The sequence below is a fragment of the Kogia breviceps genome, chromosome 11 (assembly GCF_026419965.1).
Source record: "Kogia breviceps isolate mKogBre1 chromosome 11, mKogBre1 haplotype 1, whole genome shotgun sequence".
In the NCBI taxonomy this organism is placed as follows: domain Eukaryota; kingdom Metazoa; phylum Chordata; class Mammalia; order Artiodactyla; family Physeteridae; genus Kogia; species Kogia breviceps.
This window is the reverse complement of record NC_081320.1, coordinates 14,958,092-14,979,294: the sequence shown is the minus strand read 5'-3', so window position 1 is coordinate 14,979,294 and position 21,203 is coordinate 14,958,092. Positions and strand designations below refer to the sequence as shown.

Here is a 21,203-nt window from a genome sequence, read left to right as displayed (position 1 = left end):
ATCGTTTTGGAAGTTTTAGCCACAGCAATCAGAGAAGAAAAAGAAATAAAAGGAATCCAAATCAGAAAAGAAGAAGTAAAACTGTCACTGCTTGCAGATGACATGATACTATACATAGAGAATCCTAAAGACACTAGCAGAAAACTGCTAGAGCTAATCGATGAATTTGGTAAAGTAGCAGGATACAAAATTAATGCACAGAAATCTCTGGCATTTTTATATACTAATGATGAAAAATCTGAAAGTGAAATTTAGAAAACACTCCCATTTACCATTGCAACAAAAAGAATAAAACATCTAGGAATGAACCTACCTCAGGAGACAAAAGACCTGTATACAGAAAATTATAAGACACTGATGAAAGAAATTAAAGATGATACAAACAGATGGAGAGATATACCATGTTCTTGGATTGGAAGAATCAACATTGTGAAAATGACTCTACTACTCAAAGCAATGAACAGATTCAATGCAATCTCTATCAAACTACCATTGGCATTTTTCACAGAGCTAGACCAAAAAATTTCACAATTTGTATGGAAACTCAAAAGACCCCAAATAGCCAAAGCAATCTTGAGAAAGAAAAACGGAGCTGGAGGAATCAGGCTCTCTGACTTCAGACTACACTACAAAGCTACAGTAATCAAGACAGTATGGTACTGGCACAAAAACAGAAATAGAGATCAATGGAACACGATAGAAAGCCCAGAGATAAACCCACGCACATATGGTGACTTTATCTTGATAAAGGAGGCGAGAATACACAATGGAGAAAAGACAGCCTCTTCAATAAGTGATGCTGGGAAAATGGGACAGCTACATGTAAAAGAATGAAATGTGAACACTCCCTAACACCATACACAAAAATAAACTCTAAATGGATTAAAGACCTAAATGTAAGTCCAGACACCATCAAACTCTTAGAGGAAAACATAGGCAGAACGCCCTATGACATAAATCACAACAGGATCCTTTTTGACCCACCTCCTAGAGAAATGGAAATAAAAACAAAAATAAACAAATGGGACATAGTGAAACTTAAAAGCTTTTGCATAGCAAAGGAAACCATAAACAAGACAAAAAGACAGCCCTCAGAATAGGCGAAAATATTGGCAAATGAAGCAACTGACAAAGGATTTATCTCCAAAGCATACAAGCAACACATGCAGCTCAATATCAAAAACACAAACAACCCAATCCAAAAATGGGCAGAAGACCTAAATAGACATTTCTCCAAAGAGGATATGCAGATTGCCAACAAACACATGAAAGAATGCTCAACATCATTAATCATTAGAGAAATGCAAATGAAAACTACAATGAGATATCATCTCACACCAGTCAGAATGGCCATCATCAAAAAATCTACAAACAATAAATGCTGGAGAGGGTGTGAAGAAAAGGGAACCCTCGTGCACTGTTTGTGGGAATGTAAATTGATACAGCCACTATGGAGAACAGTATGTATGTTTCTTTAAAAACTAAAAATAGAACTACTATATGACCTAACTATGCTACTAGTGGGCATATACTCTGAGAAAACCATAGTTCAAAAAGAGTCATGCACCGCAGTATTCATTGCAGCTCTATTTACAATAGCCAGGACATGGAAGCAACCTAAGTGCCCATCAACAGATGAATGGATAAAGAAGATGTGGCACATATATACAATGGAATATTACTCAGCCATAAAAAGAAACGAAATTGAGTTATTTGTAGTGAGGTGGATGGACCTAGATTGTGTCATACAGAGTGAAATAAGTCAGAAAGAGAAAAATAAATACTGTATGCTAACACATATATATGAAATCTAAAAAAAAAAAAAAATGTTCATGAAGAACCTAGGGGCAAGACGGGAATAAAGATGCAGACCTACTAGAGAATGGTCTTGAGGATATGGGGTGGGGGAAGGGTAAGCTGGGACAAAGTGAGAGAGTGGCATGGACATATATACACTACCAAATGTAAAATAGGTAGCTAGTGGGAAGCAGCCGCATAACACAGGGAGATCAGCTCAGTGCTTTGTGACCACCTAGAGGGGTGGGATAGGGAGGGTGGGAGGGAGGGAGACACAAGGGGGAAAAGATATGGGGATATATATATATATGTATAACTGATTCACTTTATTATAAAGCAGAAACTAACACACCATTGGAAAACAATTGTACTCCAATAAAGATGTTTTAAAAAATGAAAAAAAAATTTTAAAAATAAAATAAATAAAATAGATTCTCTATCGTTGGTGAAGAAAAGAAAAAGAAAATGACAGGTTATATCAAAGAGACACAGAAACCAAGTGAAAGAATTTTCAATGGCCCAAGTTGTAATGATTTGACCAAACAATAAATGCTACAATATTGTGTTATAACCCAAATTATAAAATAAATATCCATGAGTTCACATTGACATAAGTAAACAACTGAGTGGATGAATAGATAGATAAATAGGTAGATAGATAAAGGATAAAAGGCAAATCTTCTTTAAAGAAAAATTCCAAATAACTTATGAGGATACTGCATCTCAAGACAGTGGAGTTTTATTTATTTTGATGCTCCATTGTTAGATATATTCACACTTAGTATTGCTATTTCTTCTTGGAGAATTGACTCTCTTATCATTTATATATTTTCCCTCTTTATTTTTTATCAGATTTCTTCTTCTGAAGTCTGCATTATCTGAAATTAATATAGTTAGTATAGATTTCTTTTAGAGTTTTCATGATATCACTTTCTCCATTTTTTCACTCTTAACTTTTCTGTCTTTATATTTAAAGTATTTCTTGGACAGCATATAATTGGTTCCTGCTTTTTTATCCAGTGTGATTTTTAAAAAGTCTTTTAAATGACATGTTTAGACCATTAATATTTAGAATATTATTTATGTGGTTGGATTAAAATTGTCATCATGCTAGTTTTTTGTTTGTTGTTTAATTTTTCTTCTTTTTCTTTCCTCTCTTGATTTAATTGTATAGGTTTTATGATTCCATTTTATCTTCTCTATGGAGTTATTATTCATACTTCATTAAACCAATTTTTAGTGGTTATCCTAGATTTAAAATATAGATTTTCAATTAATCCAAATCAACCTTCAAATAATATTATACTGCTTCATGTATAGTGTAGAGTTTATAATACCATACTCCCAATCCTCCCTCTCATCCTTTGTATTAATGTTGTCATGTATTTTACTTTTATATGTAGTATAAACACTACATGTTGCTACTATTTTTGTTTTTTATAGTTACCTTTTAGGAGAATAAAAATAGGAAATGAAATTTATTTTACATCTATTCCATTTCCAGTGTTCTTCATTTCTTTGTATGGATCAAAGTTTCTGACTCAGCATATTCATTCTGCCTGAAGAACTTCCTTTAATATTTCTTACTGAGTAGGTATGCTAGCAATGAACTCCCCAAGTTTTTGTTTTGAGAAATTCTTTATTCTTTATTTTGAATGATATTTTCACTGGTATATAATTCTGAGTTGGCAGATTTTGTTTTTTCTTTCAACAATGTAAAAGTATCCTTTTGTTATCTTTTTACTAGCATGATTTCTGACAAGAAGTCTGCTGTAGTTCTTATCCTTGTTCTTCTATAGATAATATGTACTTTTTGTCTGGCTGCCTTCAAATTTTTCTCTTTTTCTTGGTTTTTGGCAGTATGAAATGTGATATGCCTGGATGTATGTTATTATTGTTGTTTACCATTTATATTTATCCTGCTTGATGTTCTCAGTTTCTTGGATCTCTGGTTTTGTATCTACCTTTAATTTTGAAAAAAATTGAGCCATTATTTCTTTGATATCTCTTCTGCTGTGTTTTCTATCTCTCTTATCCTTCTGGGATTTCTATTACATGTATGTCAGACCATCCGATATTGTACCAAGCTCATGGATATACTGTTCTAGGTTTGGGTGGGTCAGGGGAGTGTTTCACTGTTTTTTCTCTTTGTGTATGAGTTTGGGTAATTTCTACTCACTTACCTTCAAATTCACGGATTCCTTGGCTGTGTTCATCTCATCAAAGACATTCTTTGTATCTCTTACTGTCTTCCTCATTTCTAACATTTCCATTTGATTTTTAATTATAGTTTCCATCATTTTATTGACATTTCCCATCTGATCTTGCAAGTTGTCTACCTTCCCATTAGATCCATTAACATATTAATCACAATTAGTTTAAGTTCTATCTGTTAATCCCAACATGTGTGTCATATTTGAGTGTGATTCTGATTAATTTTGTATCTTTTTGGGTGTATGTTTGCCTTGCCCTTTCACATACTTCTTAAATTTTTGCTGAAATCCAGACATCTTATGCAGAACAGTAGATACTGAAGTAAATAATTTTTATGCCTGGGAATGATCATGCCTTTCCTTCTACTTGGCCTTCTGTGTGGCATGTTATATTAAATCTGGTTAGAAATACGGCTAGATTTGAAGTTTGATGTTGCCGTGGTTGCCCTCAGTATACCACAGTATTCAAATTGTTCTAGTGATACTTTGTGTTTAGTTTGGGCTGGTTTGCCAAAGATCATTTTTTCAATTTCTGTTTTCCCTGACCTTAGGTCATTCTTTCGTTTTATGCCCAGAGAAAATCTGTATCTTGCATCTTTCCACTCTCTATTCCACTGTTATTTTTATTCAGTACTTGTTAGCCTGGTGGAAGAAGCGAGGAGGGATATTCCCTCGTGTTCTGATTAAGTTTCTATCCTAACGAAGCACTGTGTTCCTTGTTCACAAAATTCTGAGCTTCACAGTTGTTCCTGTCTCTCCTCCAGCTTTAGTAATATTTGTAATATTTAGTAATATTTGTAGCCCCCAGGGACTTCACACTCTCATGCTACCCTACATTCAGTCTTAGCAATTTATTTTTAAAATTCAGCAACATCTTCTAACTAGTTTAAATGGCAACCCAAGGCATCTCTCCTAGGTAAGCAAATTCCCAGGTCCTGTTTCTTGCTGTGGAGAAAACTGTGGGTACCAGTGTCTCTTCAAATTTTGACTTAGTTGGTTTCCCTGCAGCCTCACTTTTCTGATGGGTTCAGTACAAGTCATTGACTTGCAGTTTGTGCATATTTTTCTTTGTTGTAAGAGTGTCAGTGGTGTTCTTTCCAGCTCTTTATGTGCCCAAATTGAAACCAGAAGCCTTGGGCTGTTTTTAAGATCAAAAGGATGGTGTCTCTGAGAGTGTTTGTTTTCCAGCTTCCAGTTATCATTGACCTGAGGAACCCAACTCTGAAGCCTAGACATTGGGCAGCTATTGAACAAACAGTTGATGCCACCCTAGTAGACCTTGACATTCCATTAACCTTGGAGAAGCTCTCTGAGTTGCATGTTTTTGACTTTGGCCGAGAAATCCAGGACATTTCTGGACAGGCTTCTGGAGAAGCTGCCTTAGAAACCGTTCTTAAAAAGGTAAACCTGAAAAATGTGTATTCTGAAGATCAGGTAATATAAAGGTTTTCATATTCAGTGAGATCATCAATTTTGTTTCATCTGAATGGGTTTTTCAACATTGCAGCTTTCACCCTCTCATTATCAGTTACCCTTGTGCTGTTTCCTTACATTTATATCATTATTATTGTTATCACCTCTATAAATATCTTCTTTCTGCTTAGCTTATAATCCAACAGGAACTTGATGGCAACAAATTTGCATACTTTATATAAAGAACCACATACCAAGGAAGATCTCTTATGCCAAAATACATTATCTTTCAAACTTACATACTAGAGAAGACTAACTATATGAAATGTTTCAAAAGCACATTGAGACGATTTCTCTACTTAGGATATTTAACCTTACTCCAAAAACACACAGCTTCCAAGCATCTATGTAAAAAGAATTTTTTTCTTTTAATTAAAGCATGAAGTGGAAGGGAATACACATTAAAGTATCACAAATTATTCATATGTTTTAATGCTATTCAATAAAATTAAGCAAATCATTGTCATCTAACCTAGAAGATTTTAAGAATTTTAAAGGCAGGAGGAGATTAGGATAATTATGGAGTTTTCACTTATTTCATTACACATGCATTTATCAAGTACCTACACACAAATGAATTGACCTATCCTAAGACTTGAACTATTTCTAAGGTGGAGGATTCTTGGAAAACAACTGAATTCGTCGTCCTCCCTCACCGTGACTCCAAAGATGTATTTATCCTGGGTGGCACAGATGACATACAGGTGGGTAACTGGGTTATTGAAACTTATGTTGAAGGTTCTTGTGAGACCTAGTCCTAAATATTCTATGGGAGATTATGATGGACTGAAATATGAGTTATTAAACAAGGAAAAATCTAATTGGGAAGGCAAGATATGAATATGAATAATTGACATGAATACTTGTACATGAAATATTTAGCAAAGCAATAGATATGTTATATATATATATATATATATATGAGTTATAATCTTGTAGTTGATAACTGTTGAGGAATTTAGGAAAGCAAAGAGATCAGTTGTGGCTGAAGTGATCAGAGAATCCTTCCTAGACCAGCGAAGACATGCTAGACCTTAAAAATCTGGGGGTCTGATAGGCATAGTTGAGAATGGAAGGCATTTCAAACCATTTAAATGAGGCAAAGAAGCGTGAGTGAGCATTTCAGGTTTATATCACACTAAGAAGCTAAATTCACTTGAATTTTTTGAGATTAGGAGTAGATGGTCATGCTCTATTAACAACAAAAGAAGAGAAATCTAACCCATGTGTTTGGAATATTCTTAGTGACTTAAAATCCAAAGGGCACATTTGTTTAGTAAAAGAATCTGGGAATTATGACTCAATTTAAAAAGCAAAGTCCACACAAAGACCTATATTCAATATCCTGTAATAAACCATAATGGAAAAGAATATGAAAAAAGTGTACACGTATGTATAAGTGAATCACTTTGCTCTACAGCAGAAATTAACACAATATTATAAACCAACTATACTTCAATAAATTTTTTTTTAGAAAAGCAAAGCCCTGGCCTGTTAAGGTGTGCCCAGGCCAGAATTAGAGATGAAATGGCTTTGCCAGGTGTAGTCTGGAAGAGCAAGACCAGACGTCACTCTGTGCGGTGGAGGGGAGAGCAGACCCAAGATGGAAATCAGTCAGTATGAGGCCAAGTGATGCCAGGTGATGGGGTCCCTGCTCTCAAGAAGTTTATAATTTAAATAGAGCAATTAAAATCCTTTAGATTATCAGACACATTTTTTTTTAATGGACATGTTCTGCGAGGGGTGCTGTGGTGTAAGGGGAAGGAGTAGAGGAGGGAGGAGGTAGAGGGAAAACTGTCTATAATCATCCAGAGCTTGACATGAATGAGTTCACTTTTCCTCTTCCTCAAGATAATTGAAGGAAAGTGATATTTCATTGGGTAGGGAAGGCACTTACTTTTTCAAGTTTTGAGCACTTTGAGAAATAAAGACCTGGATGACCAAATGCTGTAAAGAAGGTACCAGATACCTTGTAGGGGGGAGACTGGAGAAGAGTGCTGAGCTAAACAAAAATGTGTGCCATTAATAATTACAGAAACAGCCAGGATTTGACAATCAGAAGTTCCTTGGTGACATTTAAGAGAACATCATAGTGCACTGTAAGCCCTAGTGAAGGAGAGAAGGAGGGGAAGTGGATGGGTGGGAAACAGTAAGTGAGATTAAGCTATTTATTCAAAAACTTGGCTTTTAAATGGTTTGGGGTTAACATATACACACTACTATATATAAAATAGATAATCAACAAGAACCTACTGTATATATAGTACAGGGAACTCTACTCAAAATTCTATAATAACCTATATGGGAAAAGAATCTGAAAAAGAATGGATACATGTATATGTGTAACTGAATCACTTTGCTGTACACCTGAAACTAACACAACATTGTAAATCAACTATATTCCAATATAAAATTAAAACTTTTTAAGTAAAAAAATAAATAAATGGGCTGTTGGAATTAAATATCTGTAATTATCTTTGAGAGCAAAAACACATGGTGTCACATGTATTTTCTTCGCCTTTCCTTAAAGGTCCTTCTTGATGACAGCACCATCAACATTGCAACCATTGCCTCATCACGTTACGTCGGCCCACTGAAAACTCGAGTGGATGACTGGCAGAGACAACTTGCTTTGTTTAATCAAACACTGGTGAGTAAGGATAATTTCAATTCATGGACTCAGAGAATTGGATTTAGAAATCATTTGTTCAGTCACTTAAATATTGTACAGTTTAGATATAAGATTTAATTATTGACTTATTATGCTCAAACTGTAAGGAAAATGCAAATGTATTGAACTCTTCTTTGCAAGACTATACCGTCACCCTTGTATTAGTTATTATTGCTGTGAAACAAAATACCACAAACTTAGTGGTATAAAACAATCTACATTTATAATCCCACAGTTTCTGTGGGTCAGGAGTTCATAACTTAACTGGGTCTTATGCTCAGGGTCTCATGAGGGTTCAGTCAAGATGTGGGCCAGGACTGGATTCTCATCAGAGGTTCGACTGAGGAAGGACGTTGGCAGAAATCATTTGCTTGCAACTCCGGGACTGGGGGATTCATTTTCTCACAGGCTCTCAACCAGAGGCAATCCTCAGCTCCTCCATGTTGCCCACAGTTTTTTTGCATGTGGACTTGCTCAACAAGATCGCTTGCTCCATCAGTCGAGTAGGGAAGAGAAAGTCTCCTGGCAAGACAGAGGTTACAGCCTTGTGTACTGCACACATAACTGTGTCTATCCTGTTATCTTTGCTATATTCTCCACAGCTAGAAGCAAGTCACGGTGGCACCCACACTCAAGGGGAGAGGATCACACAAGGGCAGGAAGCCGAGGTCTTGGGGGCCACCTTAAGAGTCTTGCCACAGCAACCTCATATTTACTGAACAAATACTCACTGCTGCTTGAAGTCTCCTTGGCACCCTTCCTGTCATACAGACCTTCTCTTTATTTTATTCAACCTCAGATTATCCCATAATAAAGAAGCCACTTACTCTGGTCTCACTTTGTTCCCATCCAATCTCTTTCTTAGACTTCATTTTTTTACCTTGATTTAATTATGTTGTGGTTTTTTTTTTATATGTTCTAATACGAAAAGTTATCTGTGAAATAATAAAGGTACTAAGTAGGAAAAGGCAATTTGTTCCATCCTCATTTCATAGAGATCTCTATGGTGAATCTATCCTCTTCAATGGACACTTTTTAATCTGACACCTGTCCAGCCTTCTGTACAGATGGCTGAGCCCCATGAAGGGAGAAACTAAATTTAGATCAGAGTAAAGGGCATGTTTCCATAGAAGGTCCTTAAAAGAAGCAGTGCTGAATAGTAGGGATCCTCCAGAGAATTAAGTGTATAGAAAGTGTGAGACCCGAAATAAACCAAGGAGTGGTTGGGACACTAGGGCTTAAGCATAGCCCCCAAATCTAGAGTGAGACACGAGAAACCCTTTCACAGATCTCAGGCCCACACATGAGATGGCAGGAGGTGCAGAGGAACGGTGAGGTCTATAGACTTTAGATCTGACCCTGCACTTCTGCTTTCTCTGATTAACAGCGATTGTCTCTAGGAGGAAAGTGATGCGTGATTTTCTTCTTCCTCCCAGTGTTCTGTCTTTGCCACATGTTCTGTCACAAGCAGGTTTTACTTTTTTGATTGAAGAAAATGAATCATATTTCTTCTTAAAAAGAGGGAGAGGGAAGGATAATAGACATAATTGAGGCAAAAAAAACACCTTTTTTTGCTAACCATTTTTATATTTGGAAATAGTAAGTAAGTCACTAAACATACCACTTCCCAACCCTTCAGATTCCTTTAAGTAAGCATCTTGCCTCCACCTAGAGTGTCTCCTCTGGGCATTTTAATCCTCTTTCTCTGGCCTCATTCTGGTTACCACACAGTAGTAGACTCGTTATAACTCTACTCAGTACAAAAAATGGGTTGAAATTAAGCTGAGGTGAGACTTGGACCTTTAAGTGAGGTTTCATTTCAAAGGACCTGTGAGAAGCTGCCAAAAGGGAAAAGATACAGTGAATCCCCATGTGATTATTTTTAATGTAACTGTAGTTTTTCAATCTGAGGTTAAAAATCTGGTAATGTCCCTATTTTTCTCCTAGGAAGAGTGGCTGAACTGCCAGAGAAACTGGCTCTACCTCGAGAGTATTTTTAATGCTCCAGACATTCAGAGGCAGTTACCTGCGGAGGCCAAGATGTTCCTTCAAGTGGATAAGTCATGGAAAGAACTCATGAGGAAGGTGAACCGGCTGCCTAACGCTCTCCGAGCAGCTACCCAACCAGGTAAAAAAGAAACCACAGAGGACTTTATGGTTATCTAAAATGTCCATCACCTGTAAGATTCTAATCAAGTGTGGTACATTCAACCCTTGATTCCAGTAAGCATTGATGACCAGGAACATTTGTAGTACATTTGACACTCTTGCTAAACAATGTGAATTGAACACTGTTGCTGTTATTTTATTACTATTAGTATCATCATCATCATCATCATCATCTTTCAGCTCAGTTCATAGCTTTGGCACACAAGAATCTACTTCTTTTGCTGTTTTTAGAATTAGGGGATCCTGCCACAGAGTATCAGTGATGCTTCCATCTCACAATTTAGGCTACGAAAAATACATTTACATTCAGTTGACCTATTCTGTTAAAGTTCTCACAGACTTACAACCATAAAAATTCCCACACCGTATTTTAAGTAATTCATTAAGACCACTTACGAATATTGCCACTAATGGTAATTCTAATCTCAGGGTTGAAATGTGTTTGATTTATTTTTTAAATTAATTTTTATTGGAATATAGTTGATTTGCAATGTTGTGTTAGTTTCTGCTGTACAGCAAAGTGAATCCGTTATACACATACATATTCACTCTTTTTTAGATTCTTTTCCCCTACAGGTCATTACAGAGTATTGAGTAGAGTTCCCTGTGCTATACAGTTGAAATGTGTTTTAGTAAGTTCTGTTTCTAGGGATGTGGAATCAAAGTCCTTCCAGGTGATTACACATACGTGGTGATTGAACTTTAGGGTTTGTATCACAGCCTCAGCAGGACTGATTGTTGTTCTGCAAATGGCAGCAAACTGCCTACCCTGGTGATACGGACAGAGAGCTTCCTTGTCAAGCAGAGGCAGCCTGCTGAACTATACTCTTTGCCCAAAGACTCTTACATAAAACATAAACAGGCAGGAAAGACTCTATGGGATGATAAAATCGAAAACCTTAAAACTTTGGAGCTTCAAGAGGCTGCCCACAATCCTTGGTTCCTGGTCCCCTTCCAGTCACAACTGCATCACTCCACCCTCTGCTTCTACCATCACATCTTCTCTGCCGCTTATAAAGACCCCTGTGGGGAATTCCCTGGCAGTCCAGTGATTAGGACTCCTCTCTTCCACTGCAGGGGGCACGGGTTCGATCCCTCGCTGGGGAACTTAGATCCCGCAAGCTGCGCAGCACGGCCAAGAAAAGAAAAAAAAAAAAAAAAAGACCCCTGGGATTACACTGAGCCCACTGCATGATCCAAGATAATCTCCCCATCCTATGATCTGTAACTTAACCACATCTGCCAGGTGCCTTTTTCCATAAAAACTAACATATTCTCAGGTTCTCGGGATTAGGACATGGATATATCTGAGAGACATTTATCTTGCCTAGCACATCTACTTAATGTGCATATTCAAACCTTTTGCTGCAAAAATATTAATGTGTTTTATTACAGAGTGCTGCCCCAGTGCCAACTGGACTTTTGTTATATAATGTAACTTCTGAAATTAAAAAAAAAAATTCCAAAATACACTTGGTCCTAGGGATTTCAGATAAAGGAGTGTGGACCTGTATATATCATTTCAGGTGATGATAGAGCAGTGAAGAAAAATTAAGCAGGGCAAAGGCGCTAGAGAGTAGTTGGGGGCTGCAGTGTGTGTGTGTGTGTGTGTGTGTGATGAAAGGATTTTTTTGATAAAGTGGCTTTTGAGTAGAAATCTGCAGGAATGAGGAAATGAAACATGTTCGTGGATCTAAGGGAGGATTGATAAAGGCAGAGAGAAGAACAAAGACCCTGCAGTAAAAGCAGGCTTAGCGTACATGACTGTCACCCAGGAAGCCAGAGTGGGGTGGAGTGCAGCGCACAGGAGAGGGCTTAGGAGTGAGGCCAGAGAGGTGAGTGTGCTTGGGTGGCGGGTTGGGGATTGGATTAGGTCACTGATCACGTAGAGACTCGGAGACCGTGAAAAAGACCAGATTTGATTCTCAGACAGGTGGGGAAGCCAGGCACTGGGATACGCACCAAAACATCAACATCAAGTGAGACATGAATTTTGCTCCTTAAGGTGCTACAGTTTAGTGATAAAGACATAGGATGCTATTGCCACAATTTTTTTGCTTCTAAATATGGCAGAAAAAACAGAAGACATGAGTAAGAAAGTGACAGAGTATATGTAGTGTTTAAAGAATGGCAACTGTTTGGCTTTAGTTTGTGCACCCCCGGCCCCCAAAACTGGGGGATGCCAGATAAAAAGGTTTCAAGTTAATTACCTGTTCATCTGTGGCAAATATCAAAATTAATGTTATTGTTAAAAGTTATATTTAACATTCTTAACCAACCCCCCCAATGTTAACTTATTAGACCATTCTTTCATCAAATAAGACCAAAACTTTAAAAATGTTAATATCACATTTTACTTCCACTTACAATTACATTCTCTATTTATTTTAACACAGCTTTACCAATACCATTTTTTTCAATGAACAGGACTTCTGGAGACTTTTCAAAATAATAATGCATTACTTGACCAAATTCAGAAGTGTCTAGAGGCATATTTAGAATCCAAAAGAGTTATCTTTCCAAGGTAAGTTTATAAAGCCACCAACAATATTTTTTAGTAGTTAAGAGTATCCATTAATCTGTTAGGATATGTTTTAAAACAAACTACAAAATCAAAACATCAGGGAGCCAAAGAGGGAAACAAGAAAGATATTTCATAATAGCAATCCAGCTAATATCTTGATCGGGGCGTGTAAGTGTCAAGGATAAATATACAATATTTGGTTTAAGTGGATAAGTACCCAAGGTGCTGGAAGGATTCTTGATCACAGCATCGTTTCACTGCTGGGTGTGTGTGCACCCACATGTGTGTGTGTGTGTGTGTGTTCACAGATGGATATGTAAGAAGTTAGAGACCTTTATTCCCCGAGCTGGTTTCTTTAGGTTAATTGGTGGCCTAAGAGGGTTACTGTAGAAGTCATCTAAGAGGTCATTTCACAAATTCCAAATGAAATTTTTTACTCATCCATTCAGTCTAGAAACATACCAAATGTTGTGCTCAGTGATAAAAATACAAAGAAGAAAAGGCCAGATCCCCACTCTAATGGAGCTCGTGGTTAACAGGTGGACAGTCATGTAAATGCGCCATTTCACTATAATTATACATGACTACACTATGACTGCCTGGTGACAGCAAGTGCTCCAGACTTCAGCCATTGGGGCACATTGTACCGTAACAGAGACAATATCAAAAAATTGTTCATCTTTCATGGATTTTTCCTGTTAGATGTAAAGGGAATGGCTGTTAAGGTCTCTCCTAGGACACGCACTGAGTCAGCCAGGGTTAGGTGCTCATGTGGGTTACTTGGGTAAGAGGGGTTGTTGCTGGGTACCAGGACAGGGTATGTGTGTGCACAAGATATCCAAGAGCTGGAAGATTTGATTGAGTTTAACAGATTCAGGCAACATGGGAAAAGACAGAAGAGTTTGAGGTTTGGAGTGTGCCTTTTATTTCACTCTTAAGTCAGTGGTTCCTAACTTGAGTCTCCCAAGACCAGAGAAAATCTATACACTGTTTTGATCTTTAAAGAAATCCGGACACAAATTTACCTGTGATAATATTGAACACCAAAAAGCATCAGCTTTTATTTTTCCTTTTGTTTAGAATTACGTCAACTAGGTCTACAGTGTTTATTATGTCAGGAGGCTCTGTACACCACTGATTTCATGCTCTAGGCCTTAATGAAGGCTTACTATGAGCCATGGACCAAGTTAGGCTCTGGAGACACAAGGTGAATGTAACACTGGTCCTTCTCCCACAGGACTCATAGTCCAATCTGGACAGTTACCTGTTTCATTAGTTGAAAAGAGGCAGGGGTACAAGTTATTACCATATGTGGTATTTTAAAGAAGCAAGACTAATAGGGTGCAACCTAAAACACCTTTGTTTCTCATGACAGCCTCTGTGTTCCCTACTAGGGGCTAGTTTCTTCCTGTCCCTGGCCAAAATCTTGAGCAGGCCTCATGAATTTTCTGGTCATTCTCTGATGATAATACAAAAAGTCCTCATTACCTTAACCCATTAGATGATCTATAACAATCAAAACTCTGAACTTCTTTCAAAGTGAAAACATCCCCCTTCTCTGGACTAAGCCTGTTGCAAGGCTGAAGGCTTTAGTGATGATGAGGATGTGTGGAATCAACCTTCCCCACTTCCTGTTAGGTTCCTGAGGTCTCCAGTTTGGGGGCAGGAGAAGCCTGACTTGGCTGTTATCCAACTGGGCCCCTCTCTCACGTGGGGCCTTCCACGTGCTAATGATATCCCTCCAATCCCGAGGGATCTCTCACAGGCAGCTGCCTCTACAGGAGTGAAGTGTCTTCTCCAGCCAGACCCTTATCCCTCTCTCTCATCCCTGGGCATCTAGGTGTGCCCCTTCTCCAGTTTTTTCTTCCTAGGGTATCTTCCTGTATCCAAATGGCCCTGTTGGGCAGCATCTGAGACAATCCCAGGCAGAATCACACCAGCATGGCTCGCATGTGTGTAGTCACAGAACCAAATGAGGTTCCTGCAGCCACCCGTTCATCTGTTCAACAAATTATGTATTGAATACCAGGTATAGGTGAGGTACAAGGCCAGATTCTAGGGAAAACAAGTAATATATCTTCACTCTAGGAGCTCAAAGCCAAGTAACAGACATACAACCAAATCAGTATCTTAGCAAGTGCTAGCATCTTTACAACTTTTATGAAAAAATCTACCTTTTATGTACCAGGCACTCATTCCAGATGTTTGAGATGCATCCACACTAATCTTTATAAAAATCACATTTAGAGACACGTGGCCTCCCAAGACCCAGGACCCATGGGCTAGAGGTCCAGTAAATCAGTGGATGGGGAAGAGATGTGGCTAAGGGATTTATCTTTCATGTCCATATAAGGCTTTGCTTCAGCTTCAAGTTACATTTTAAGTATATTCTTTAATCTAGATTTTACTTCTTGTCAAATGATGAGCTTCTGGAGATTTTGGCCCAGACACGAAATCCCCAAGCTGTGCAGCCACACTTAAGGAAATGCTTCGACTCCATTTCAAAGCTCGAATTTGCTCTCGTGCCTCCAACTGAGGGAAGAATTCCTGGCATGGAGGCAGAGCCAGAAAAGATTTACACTAATGATATTTTAGCGATGCTGTCACCAGAGGGAGAAAGGGTAAGGGATTTTTGTTTATAATTCTTTATGCGTAAACTTTGTTACTCTTCTAGGGTGGAGGGTAGAGGTTTATTCCTCATCATGCTAAGCATTCATCAAGTGCTATTGTGATCTGGTCTTCTGCTGGCTCAGCAATTTCAAAGATAATCAAAGATAAAATTCTTGCCCTCGAAGAACTCAAAGTCTAGCAGAGACATAGTCAAACAATTGAAAAGCCCCACAGAAAATGCAGTAACAGAGGCTGTGCTCTGTTCTTGGGAACAGGGTGGAAAGTACTGGAGCCAGGTCTTAACTCTCCATAAGGGGAACAAGAGTAGGGTGGTTAAGAGCTGGTTCTACTGCCCGGACACATGGATTCCACTCCCAATCTTTAACCTCATCTGTAAAACAAGGATTAGTAACACTGCCTGATTAACGAGTTGCTGGGGATTTTCAAGTGTGTATGTAAATTACTTAGAACGGTACTGAGCGGGTGCTATGAAGTATGAGTTGTCATTGTTTGGCAGCAGCCTCGCCGGGGCCCGGCCCAGTGCCTGTAAACACCAAGCAAGTGAATGCATTAGCAGACTGTGGGGCATCAGGTGACCACCCAGAGGAGAATCACACATACACACACACAGGCAGCCAAGGAAGGTGAAGAGGAGACATGGGAGGGACAGCATTCCATACAGAGAAATCGTGCAGGGAAATGCCAAGCATTTCAGTCCAGGTAGAGCACAGTAGTGTATCTATGGGATTGGAAGGAGCCCACAGACATTTTACTTGTCCTACACATGCACCCAATGCTCATAGCAGCATCATTCGCAATAGCCAAGACATGGCAGCAACCTAAGTGTCCACCAACAGATGGATGGATAAAGAAGACATGGTATATATGTATACAATGGAATATTACTCTGCCATTAAAAACAATAAAATTTTACCATTTGCTACAACATAGGTGGACCTGGAGGATTTTATGCTAAGTGAAATAAATCAGACAGAGAAAGACAAATACTGCATGTTTTCACTTATATATGAAATCTAAAATGTAATACAAACTAGTGAATATAACCAAACAGAAACAGATTCACAGATACAAAGAACAAACAAGTGGTTACCAGTGGTGGGGGGCAAGATAGGGGTAGGGGATTAAGAGTTACAAACTACTGTGTATAAAATAGATAAGCAGCAAGGATATATTGTACAGCACAGGGAAATACAGCCATTATTTTGTAACAACTTTAAATGGAGTATAATCTATAAAAATATTGAATCATTATGTTGTACATGTGAAACTAATATAATATTGTAAATCAACTCTACCTCAATAAAGAAAATTTTTTTTTACCTGTCCTAAATTGATCCTCTTGCAAAAGAATTTGTTCATCACTAGTGCAAAAGAGGAAGGGGAAGACCTAGGCTAGGATCCAGGGAAAACATGACATTCAAAGGGAGGGTAGGGCTTCCCTGGTGGTGCAGTGGTTGAGAGTCTGCCTGCCGATGCAGGGGACACGGGTTCGCGCCCCGGTCCGGGAGGATCCCACATGCCACGGAGCGGCTGGGCCCGTGAGCCATGGCTGCTGAGACTGCGCGTCCAGAGCCTGTGCTCCGCAACGAGAGAGGCCACAACAGTAAGAGGCCTGTGTACTGAAAAAAAAAAAAAAAAAAAAAAGGGAGGGTAGAAGAAGAACGGATGCAGGAGCCCAGACAACCAGGGCAGTCAGGTCATTGGTATTCCAAGAAATAAATACGGAAAGGGCTGTAAAGCGTCGATTGGACTGGATGATTGGGAGAGCACTAGGTCACCTTAATGACCTGAACAGATTTAGAGGGGTGGTTGGAGCCAAAAATCAGAGGGCAGGAAGTAAGGGGAAAAAAGTGGAGGAATTCATTTAGTGCACATACACTCCTCTTTCCGGGAGTTGGCTCCAAAGGGAAGCAGTGAAATAAAGCACCAAGTGGGGGCGGGGGTGGGGGAGAGGGGCGGCGTAAAGAGAGGTGTAGAGTGGGTATCAGTAGAAGTGCCAGTGCTCACGTTCAGGCTTCCATGTTTACCTGGCTCAGGGTTCCGTTACGAAGTACACAGGATGTACAGCCTACATGTTATCACGGTCCGATTATCTTCCAGGTGAGCCTGGGGAAAGGCCTCAAGGCCCGAGGCAACGTGGAGGAGTGGCTGGGCAAAGTGGAAGAAGCCATGTTCACGTCTCTGCGTCGCCTGTGCAAAGCTGCCATCGCTGACTATCTGGGGAAACCGAGGACAGTATGGGTGACTGCCGGCCACCCTTCTCAAGTAACTTACACTCCTTAAATCTCCGCCTCTGGGTCCCGTTTGGGTGAGATGCATCACACGCTGAAGAAAGGTGTTTCCATGCAGGTGATCCTGACCATTTCGCAAATCATGTGGTGCCGTGATTTGACGGAGTGTTTGGAAAGAGAAGACGGTGATCATTTAGAAGCCCTGGAAGCTTTTGAAAAAGTAAACTTTGAGGTGAGATTATGGCAGGGTGACATCGAACATAGCGCTGTGCCAGATGGCCCCAGTGGCTTTTATCGGCGTGGTTAATGCAAACTCACTACTTCAGAAATTGTAAGCCTCTGACATGACATCCAAAGCTTTGGGCTTCTCACTAAAACTATTTCTGTTCATGTTTTCTCAGCGACACTACCCTGATGTTTGTGTAGTATGTATATGAATATTAAAAATAGAAGGAAAGCGTAACTCAAGAGGAAAATGTCAGGATTATAATGGTTTGCCACCTTTAAGAAGAAATGTCATCCTGGGTCCTGATTCTCTCCTAGAAGTGGATTCAATCCTGGAAAACCACAGGCTTTGTGCCATTTCTATTCTTAGGCCCACCATGTGCTTTTCTACTGTTTTATAGAAGCCTCGGGCAACTATCAATAAAGCAATAAATAAATGAATGAATTAGATACCATTCTACACAAATTTTTGAGCTCTTGTTGGGAAATGCAACTTTACAGCCAGGCCACATCTTTAACTCCAAATTCAATTCTGCTTCCAAGCAATGTTGCATTTTTAAAGACTCACCCTTAAAACAGAAAAAGGAGGAAACAACTTTCTTGAAATAGGAAAAAACCTCTCTCATGAAGGTCCTCGATAGAATTTCAACTCAAAGAGCCCCAGAGAAAAGACTCTCTAAGGAAAGTCCCATTGACCTCTTTGTAGAGGTGGCCCCAGATCAGGGTCAGCCTGAGTGAAAAATCAGCACAACAGTTCAAGGCTTTCAGAGGCACTGCCCTTCTCTGAAAAAGATTTAACCATTTATGTGAAAATCAGGAACTCAATCTATCAAAAAATGCTTTCGTTTAATCAATCATTGGCTTGGTTTAAATGCTCAGGATTTCTGACTATTCCCCCCTCCCCCACCAAAAAAAAAAAAAAAAAAACCCCATCCCTGAAAATGAAGAGTACTACCTTAATCACATTTGATTTTTAGGGAGAACTGTCTCCTCTAGAGACATCATCACATGGTGGTTAAGAGCACGGGGCTTTCCTTGAGGCAAATGTCTACTCAAGTGTAATTTTTGCTACTTTATAACTATGTCAATTTCCTTACCCTCTGTGACCTCAGTTTCCTCTAAAGTGAAACTGGGGTAAAGATAGTATTGTACTTCACAGAAGCCTTATAGGAATTAAATAAGTTGAACTGTTGTCCTGGGTCACAGAATTACAGATTCTTACCAAATTTGGAATAGACATTTGTCAAAACTGTCTAATTTTATAGGTATCTAATTTTATAGATAGTTTCATAAAATGCCTATTCCAAATTTAATAGTAAAAAGATATATATGTAAGCTGATTTTTGAAAATTATATATCACATTTTTTTTTAATTTTTAGAGATTAAATGCCCTGGCTGCAATAGTCCGAGGCACTCTTCCTAAATTACACAGAAACATCATAACTGCCTTAATTACTATTGATGTACATGCAAGAGACATAGTCACTGAACTTGTTCAAGCCAAGGTAACTCTTTCACTTAAATAAAATCATATATTCCATTCTGAAATTAAAGCATCTAATATGTGTATCATTGTCATCACTTATGTAGGTAGAGGTAGTTGAATCCTTTGACTGGCAGAGACAACTGCGCTATTATTGGGATATAGACCTGGACAATTGTGTGGCAAGGATGGCGCTCTCTCAGTATACTTATGGCTATGAGTATTTGGGTGCATGCCCAAGATTAGTTATTACTCCTCTCACAGTAAGTTACTGATCATTTAGGTTCATTACTGCTTTCTCCCCACCAAAATAGTTCTGAGAAGTTTCCTTCTACCATTAACCCTTGAAAGGACTTCCCATGAATACATCTTTGTAAAGCAGAGATTTGTGCTTTTTGATCATGTGCCTGGATTTTTTAGTATATTTCAATTGCTATAGAACCTTTCATAAAAAAATAATGACCCTCCTGCTATAGAAAGGAAAGGACTTATGAATTTGTGGCCAGAGTCAGTTCCCTTCAATAATGACAATTTATCAATTTCTTCAGGATCGCTGCTACCTTTGCCTCATGGGGGCTTTGCAGCTCAACCTGGGAGGCGCACCAGCTGGTCCTGCTGGCACGGGGAAAACTGAGACCACCAAAGACCTTGCAAAAGCTCTCGCCATCCAGTGTGTGGTCTTTAACTGCTCCGATGGTTTGGACTACAAGGTACGGTCCTGGCATCTGAACACTAACATTAAGTGTTTTATGTGGCTTTCTCTATTTGCAACATGATATAACAAAAGAAGGAGAGGAAGGGGTGATGGCAAGCTAGGGTAAACTAGTGGGACAAGGAAAGATTAAAGTGGAATAAATAGAGCAAGTGAGGAGAGTCACCACAAGGCAATCCGAGTGGGCCAGGTAGGAATCAAGACCAGGGGAGGATTGGTCAAATGGTGGTAAGATTAAAGACCTGTTCATGTCAGTAGGTAGAAAGAGGGGAGATGAGATACAAGACAGAATAGCAGGGAAATCTAGGAACAAGGAATAAGTTTACAGGAAGAGATCAGTTACATATTGAAATGTGTGGTGTTACGTATTCAGAGTTACGTATTGAAAATGAAACATGTAGGAGGTGAGAATTCACGGTAAGATTTTTTCATTGAGTAGTTGTCAGAATTTTTCTCTCTTAAAAATTATTGAGACCTGGGACTTCCCTGGCAGTCCAGTGCTCAAGACTTCTCCTTCCAATGCAGGGGGTGCGGGTTTGATCCCTGGTCGGGGAGCTAAGATCCCACATGCCTCATGGCCAAAAAACCAAAACATAAAACAGAAGCAATATTGTAATAAATTCAATAAAGACTTTAAAAAATGGCCCACATCAAAAATAAAATCTTAAAAAAAAATTATTGAGACTTCCAAGAAGTTTTTGTTTATATGTATGGATTACATCTATTGATATACACCATGTTAGAAATTAAAATTGCATTTAAAATATTTGGGGCGGGGCACTTCCCTGGTGGTGCAGTGGTTAAGAATCCGCCTGCCAGTGCAGGGAACACAGGTTCGAGCCCTAGTCTAGGAAGATCCCACATGCCGTGGAGCAACTAAGCCCGTGTGCCCCAACTACTGAGCCTGAGCTCTAGAGCCCGCAAGCCACTACTGCTGAGCCCGCACTCCACAACTGCTGAAGCCTGTGCTCCTGGAGCCTGTGCTCTGCAACAAGAGAGGCCACTGCAATGAGGAGCCCGTGCACGGCAACAAAGAGGAGCCCCCTCTTGCCGCAACTAGAGAAACCCTGCGC

At 39.1% G+C, this 21,203-nt stretch overlaps 1 protein-coding gene across 1 annotated transcript in view; it reads left to right on the top strand.

Moving 5' to 3' along the window:
• DNAH6 (dynein axonemal heavy chain 6) overlaps positions 1-21,203 on the top strand; it is a 297,300-nt gene that overhangs the window by 111,303 nt on the left and 164,794 nt on the right. Inside the window, exons 19-29 of the mRNA XM_059078614.2 lie at positions 5,199-5,411; positions 6,095-6,187; positions 8,014-8,133; positions 10,102-10,282; positions 12,751-12,847; positions 15,249-15,468; positions 17,579-17,743; positions 17,828-17,941; positions 19,315-19,440; positions 19,526-19,681; positions 19,967-20,128. Coding sequence (XP_058934597.1) covers positions 5,199-5,411; positions 6,095-6,187; positions 8,014-8,133; positions 10,102-10,282; positions 12,751-12,847; positions 15,249-15,468; positions 17,579-17,743; positions 17,828-17,941; positions 19,315-19,440; positions 19,526-19,681; positions 19,967-20,128 — 1,647 coding nt within the window. The remainder of the gene's footprint in view (positions 1-5,198; positions 5,412-6,094; positions 6,188-8,013; positions 8,134-10,101; positions 10,283-12,750; positions 12,848-15,248; positions 15,469-17,578; positions 17,744-17,827; positions 17,942-19,314; positions 19,441-19,525; positions 19,682-19,966; positions 20,129-21,203) is intronic.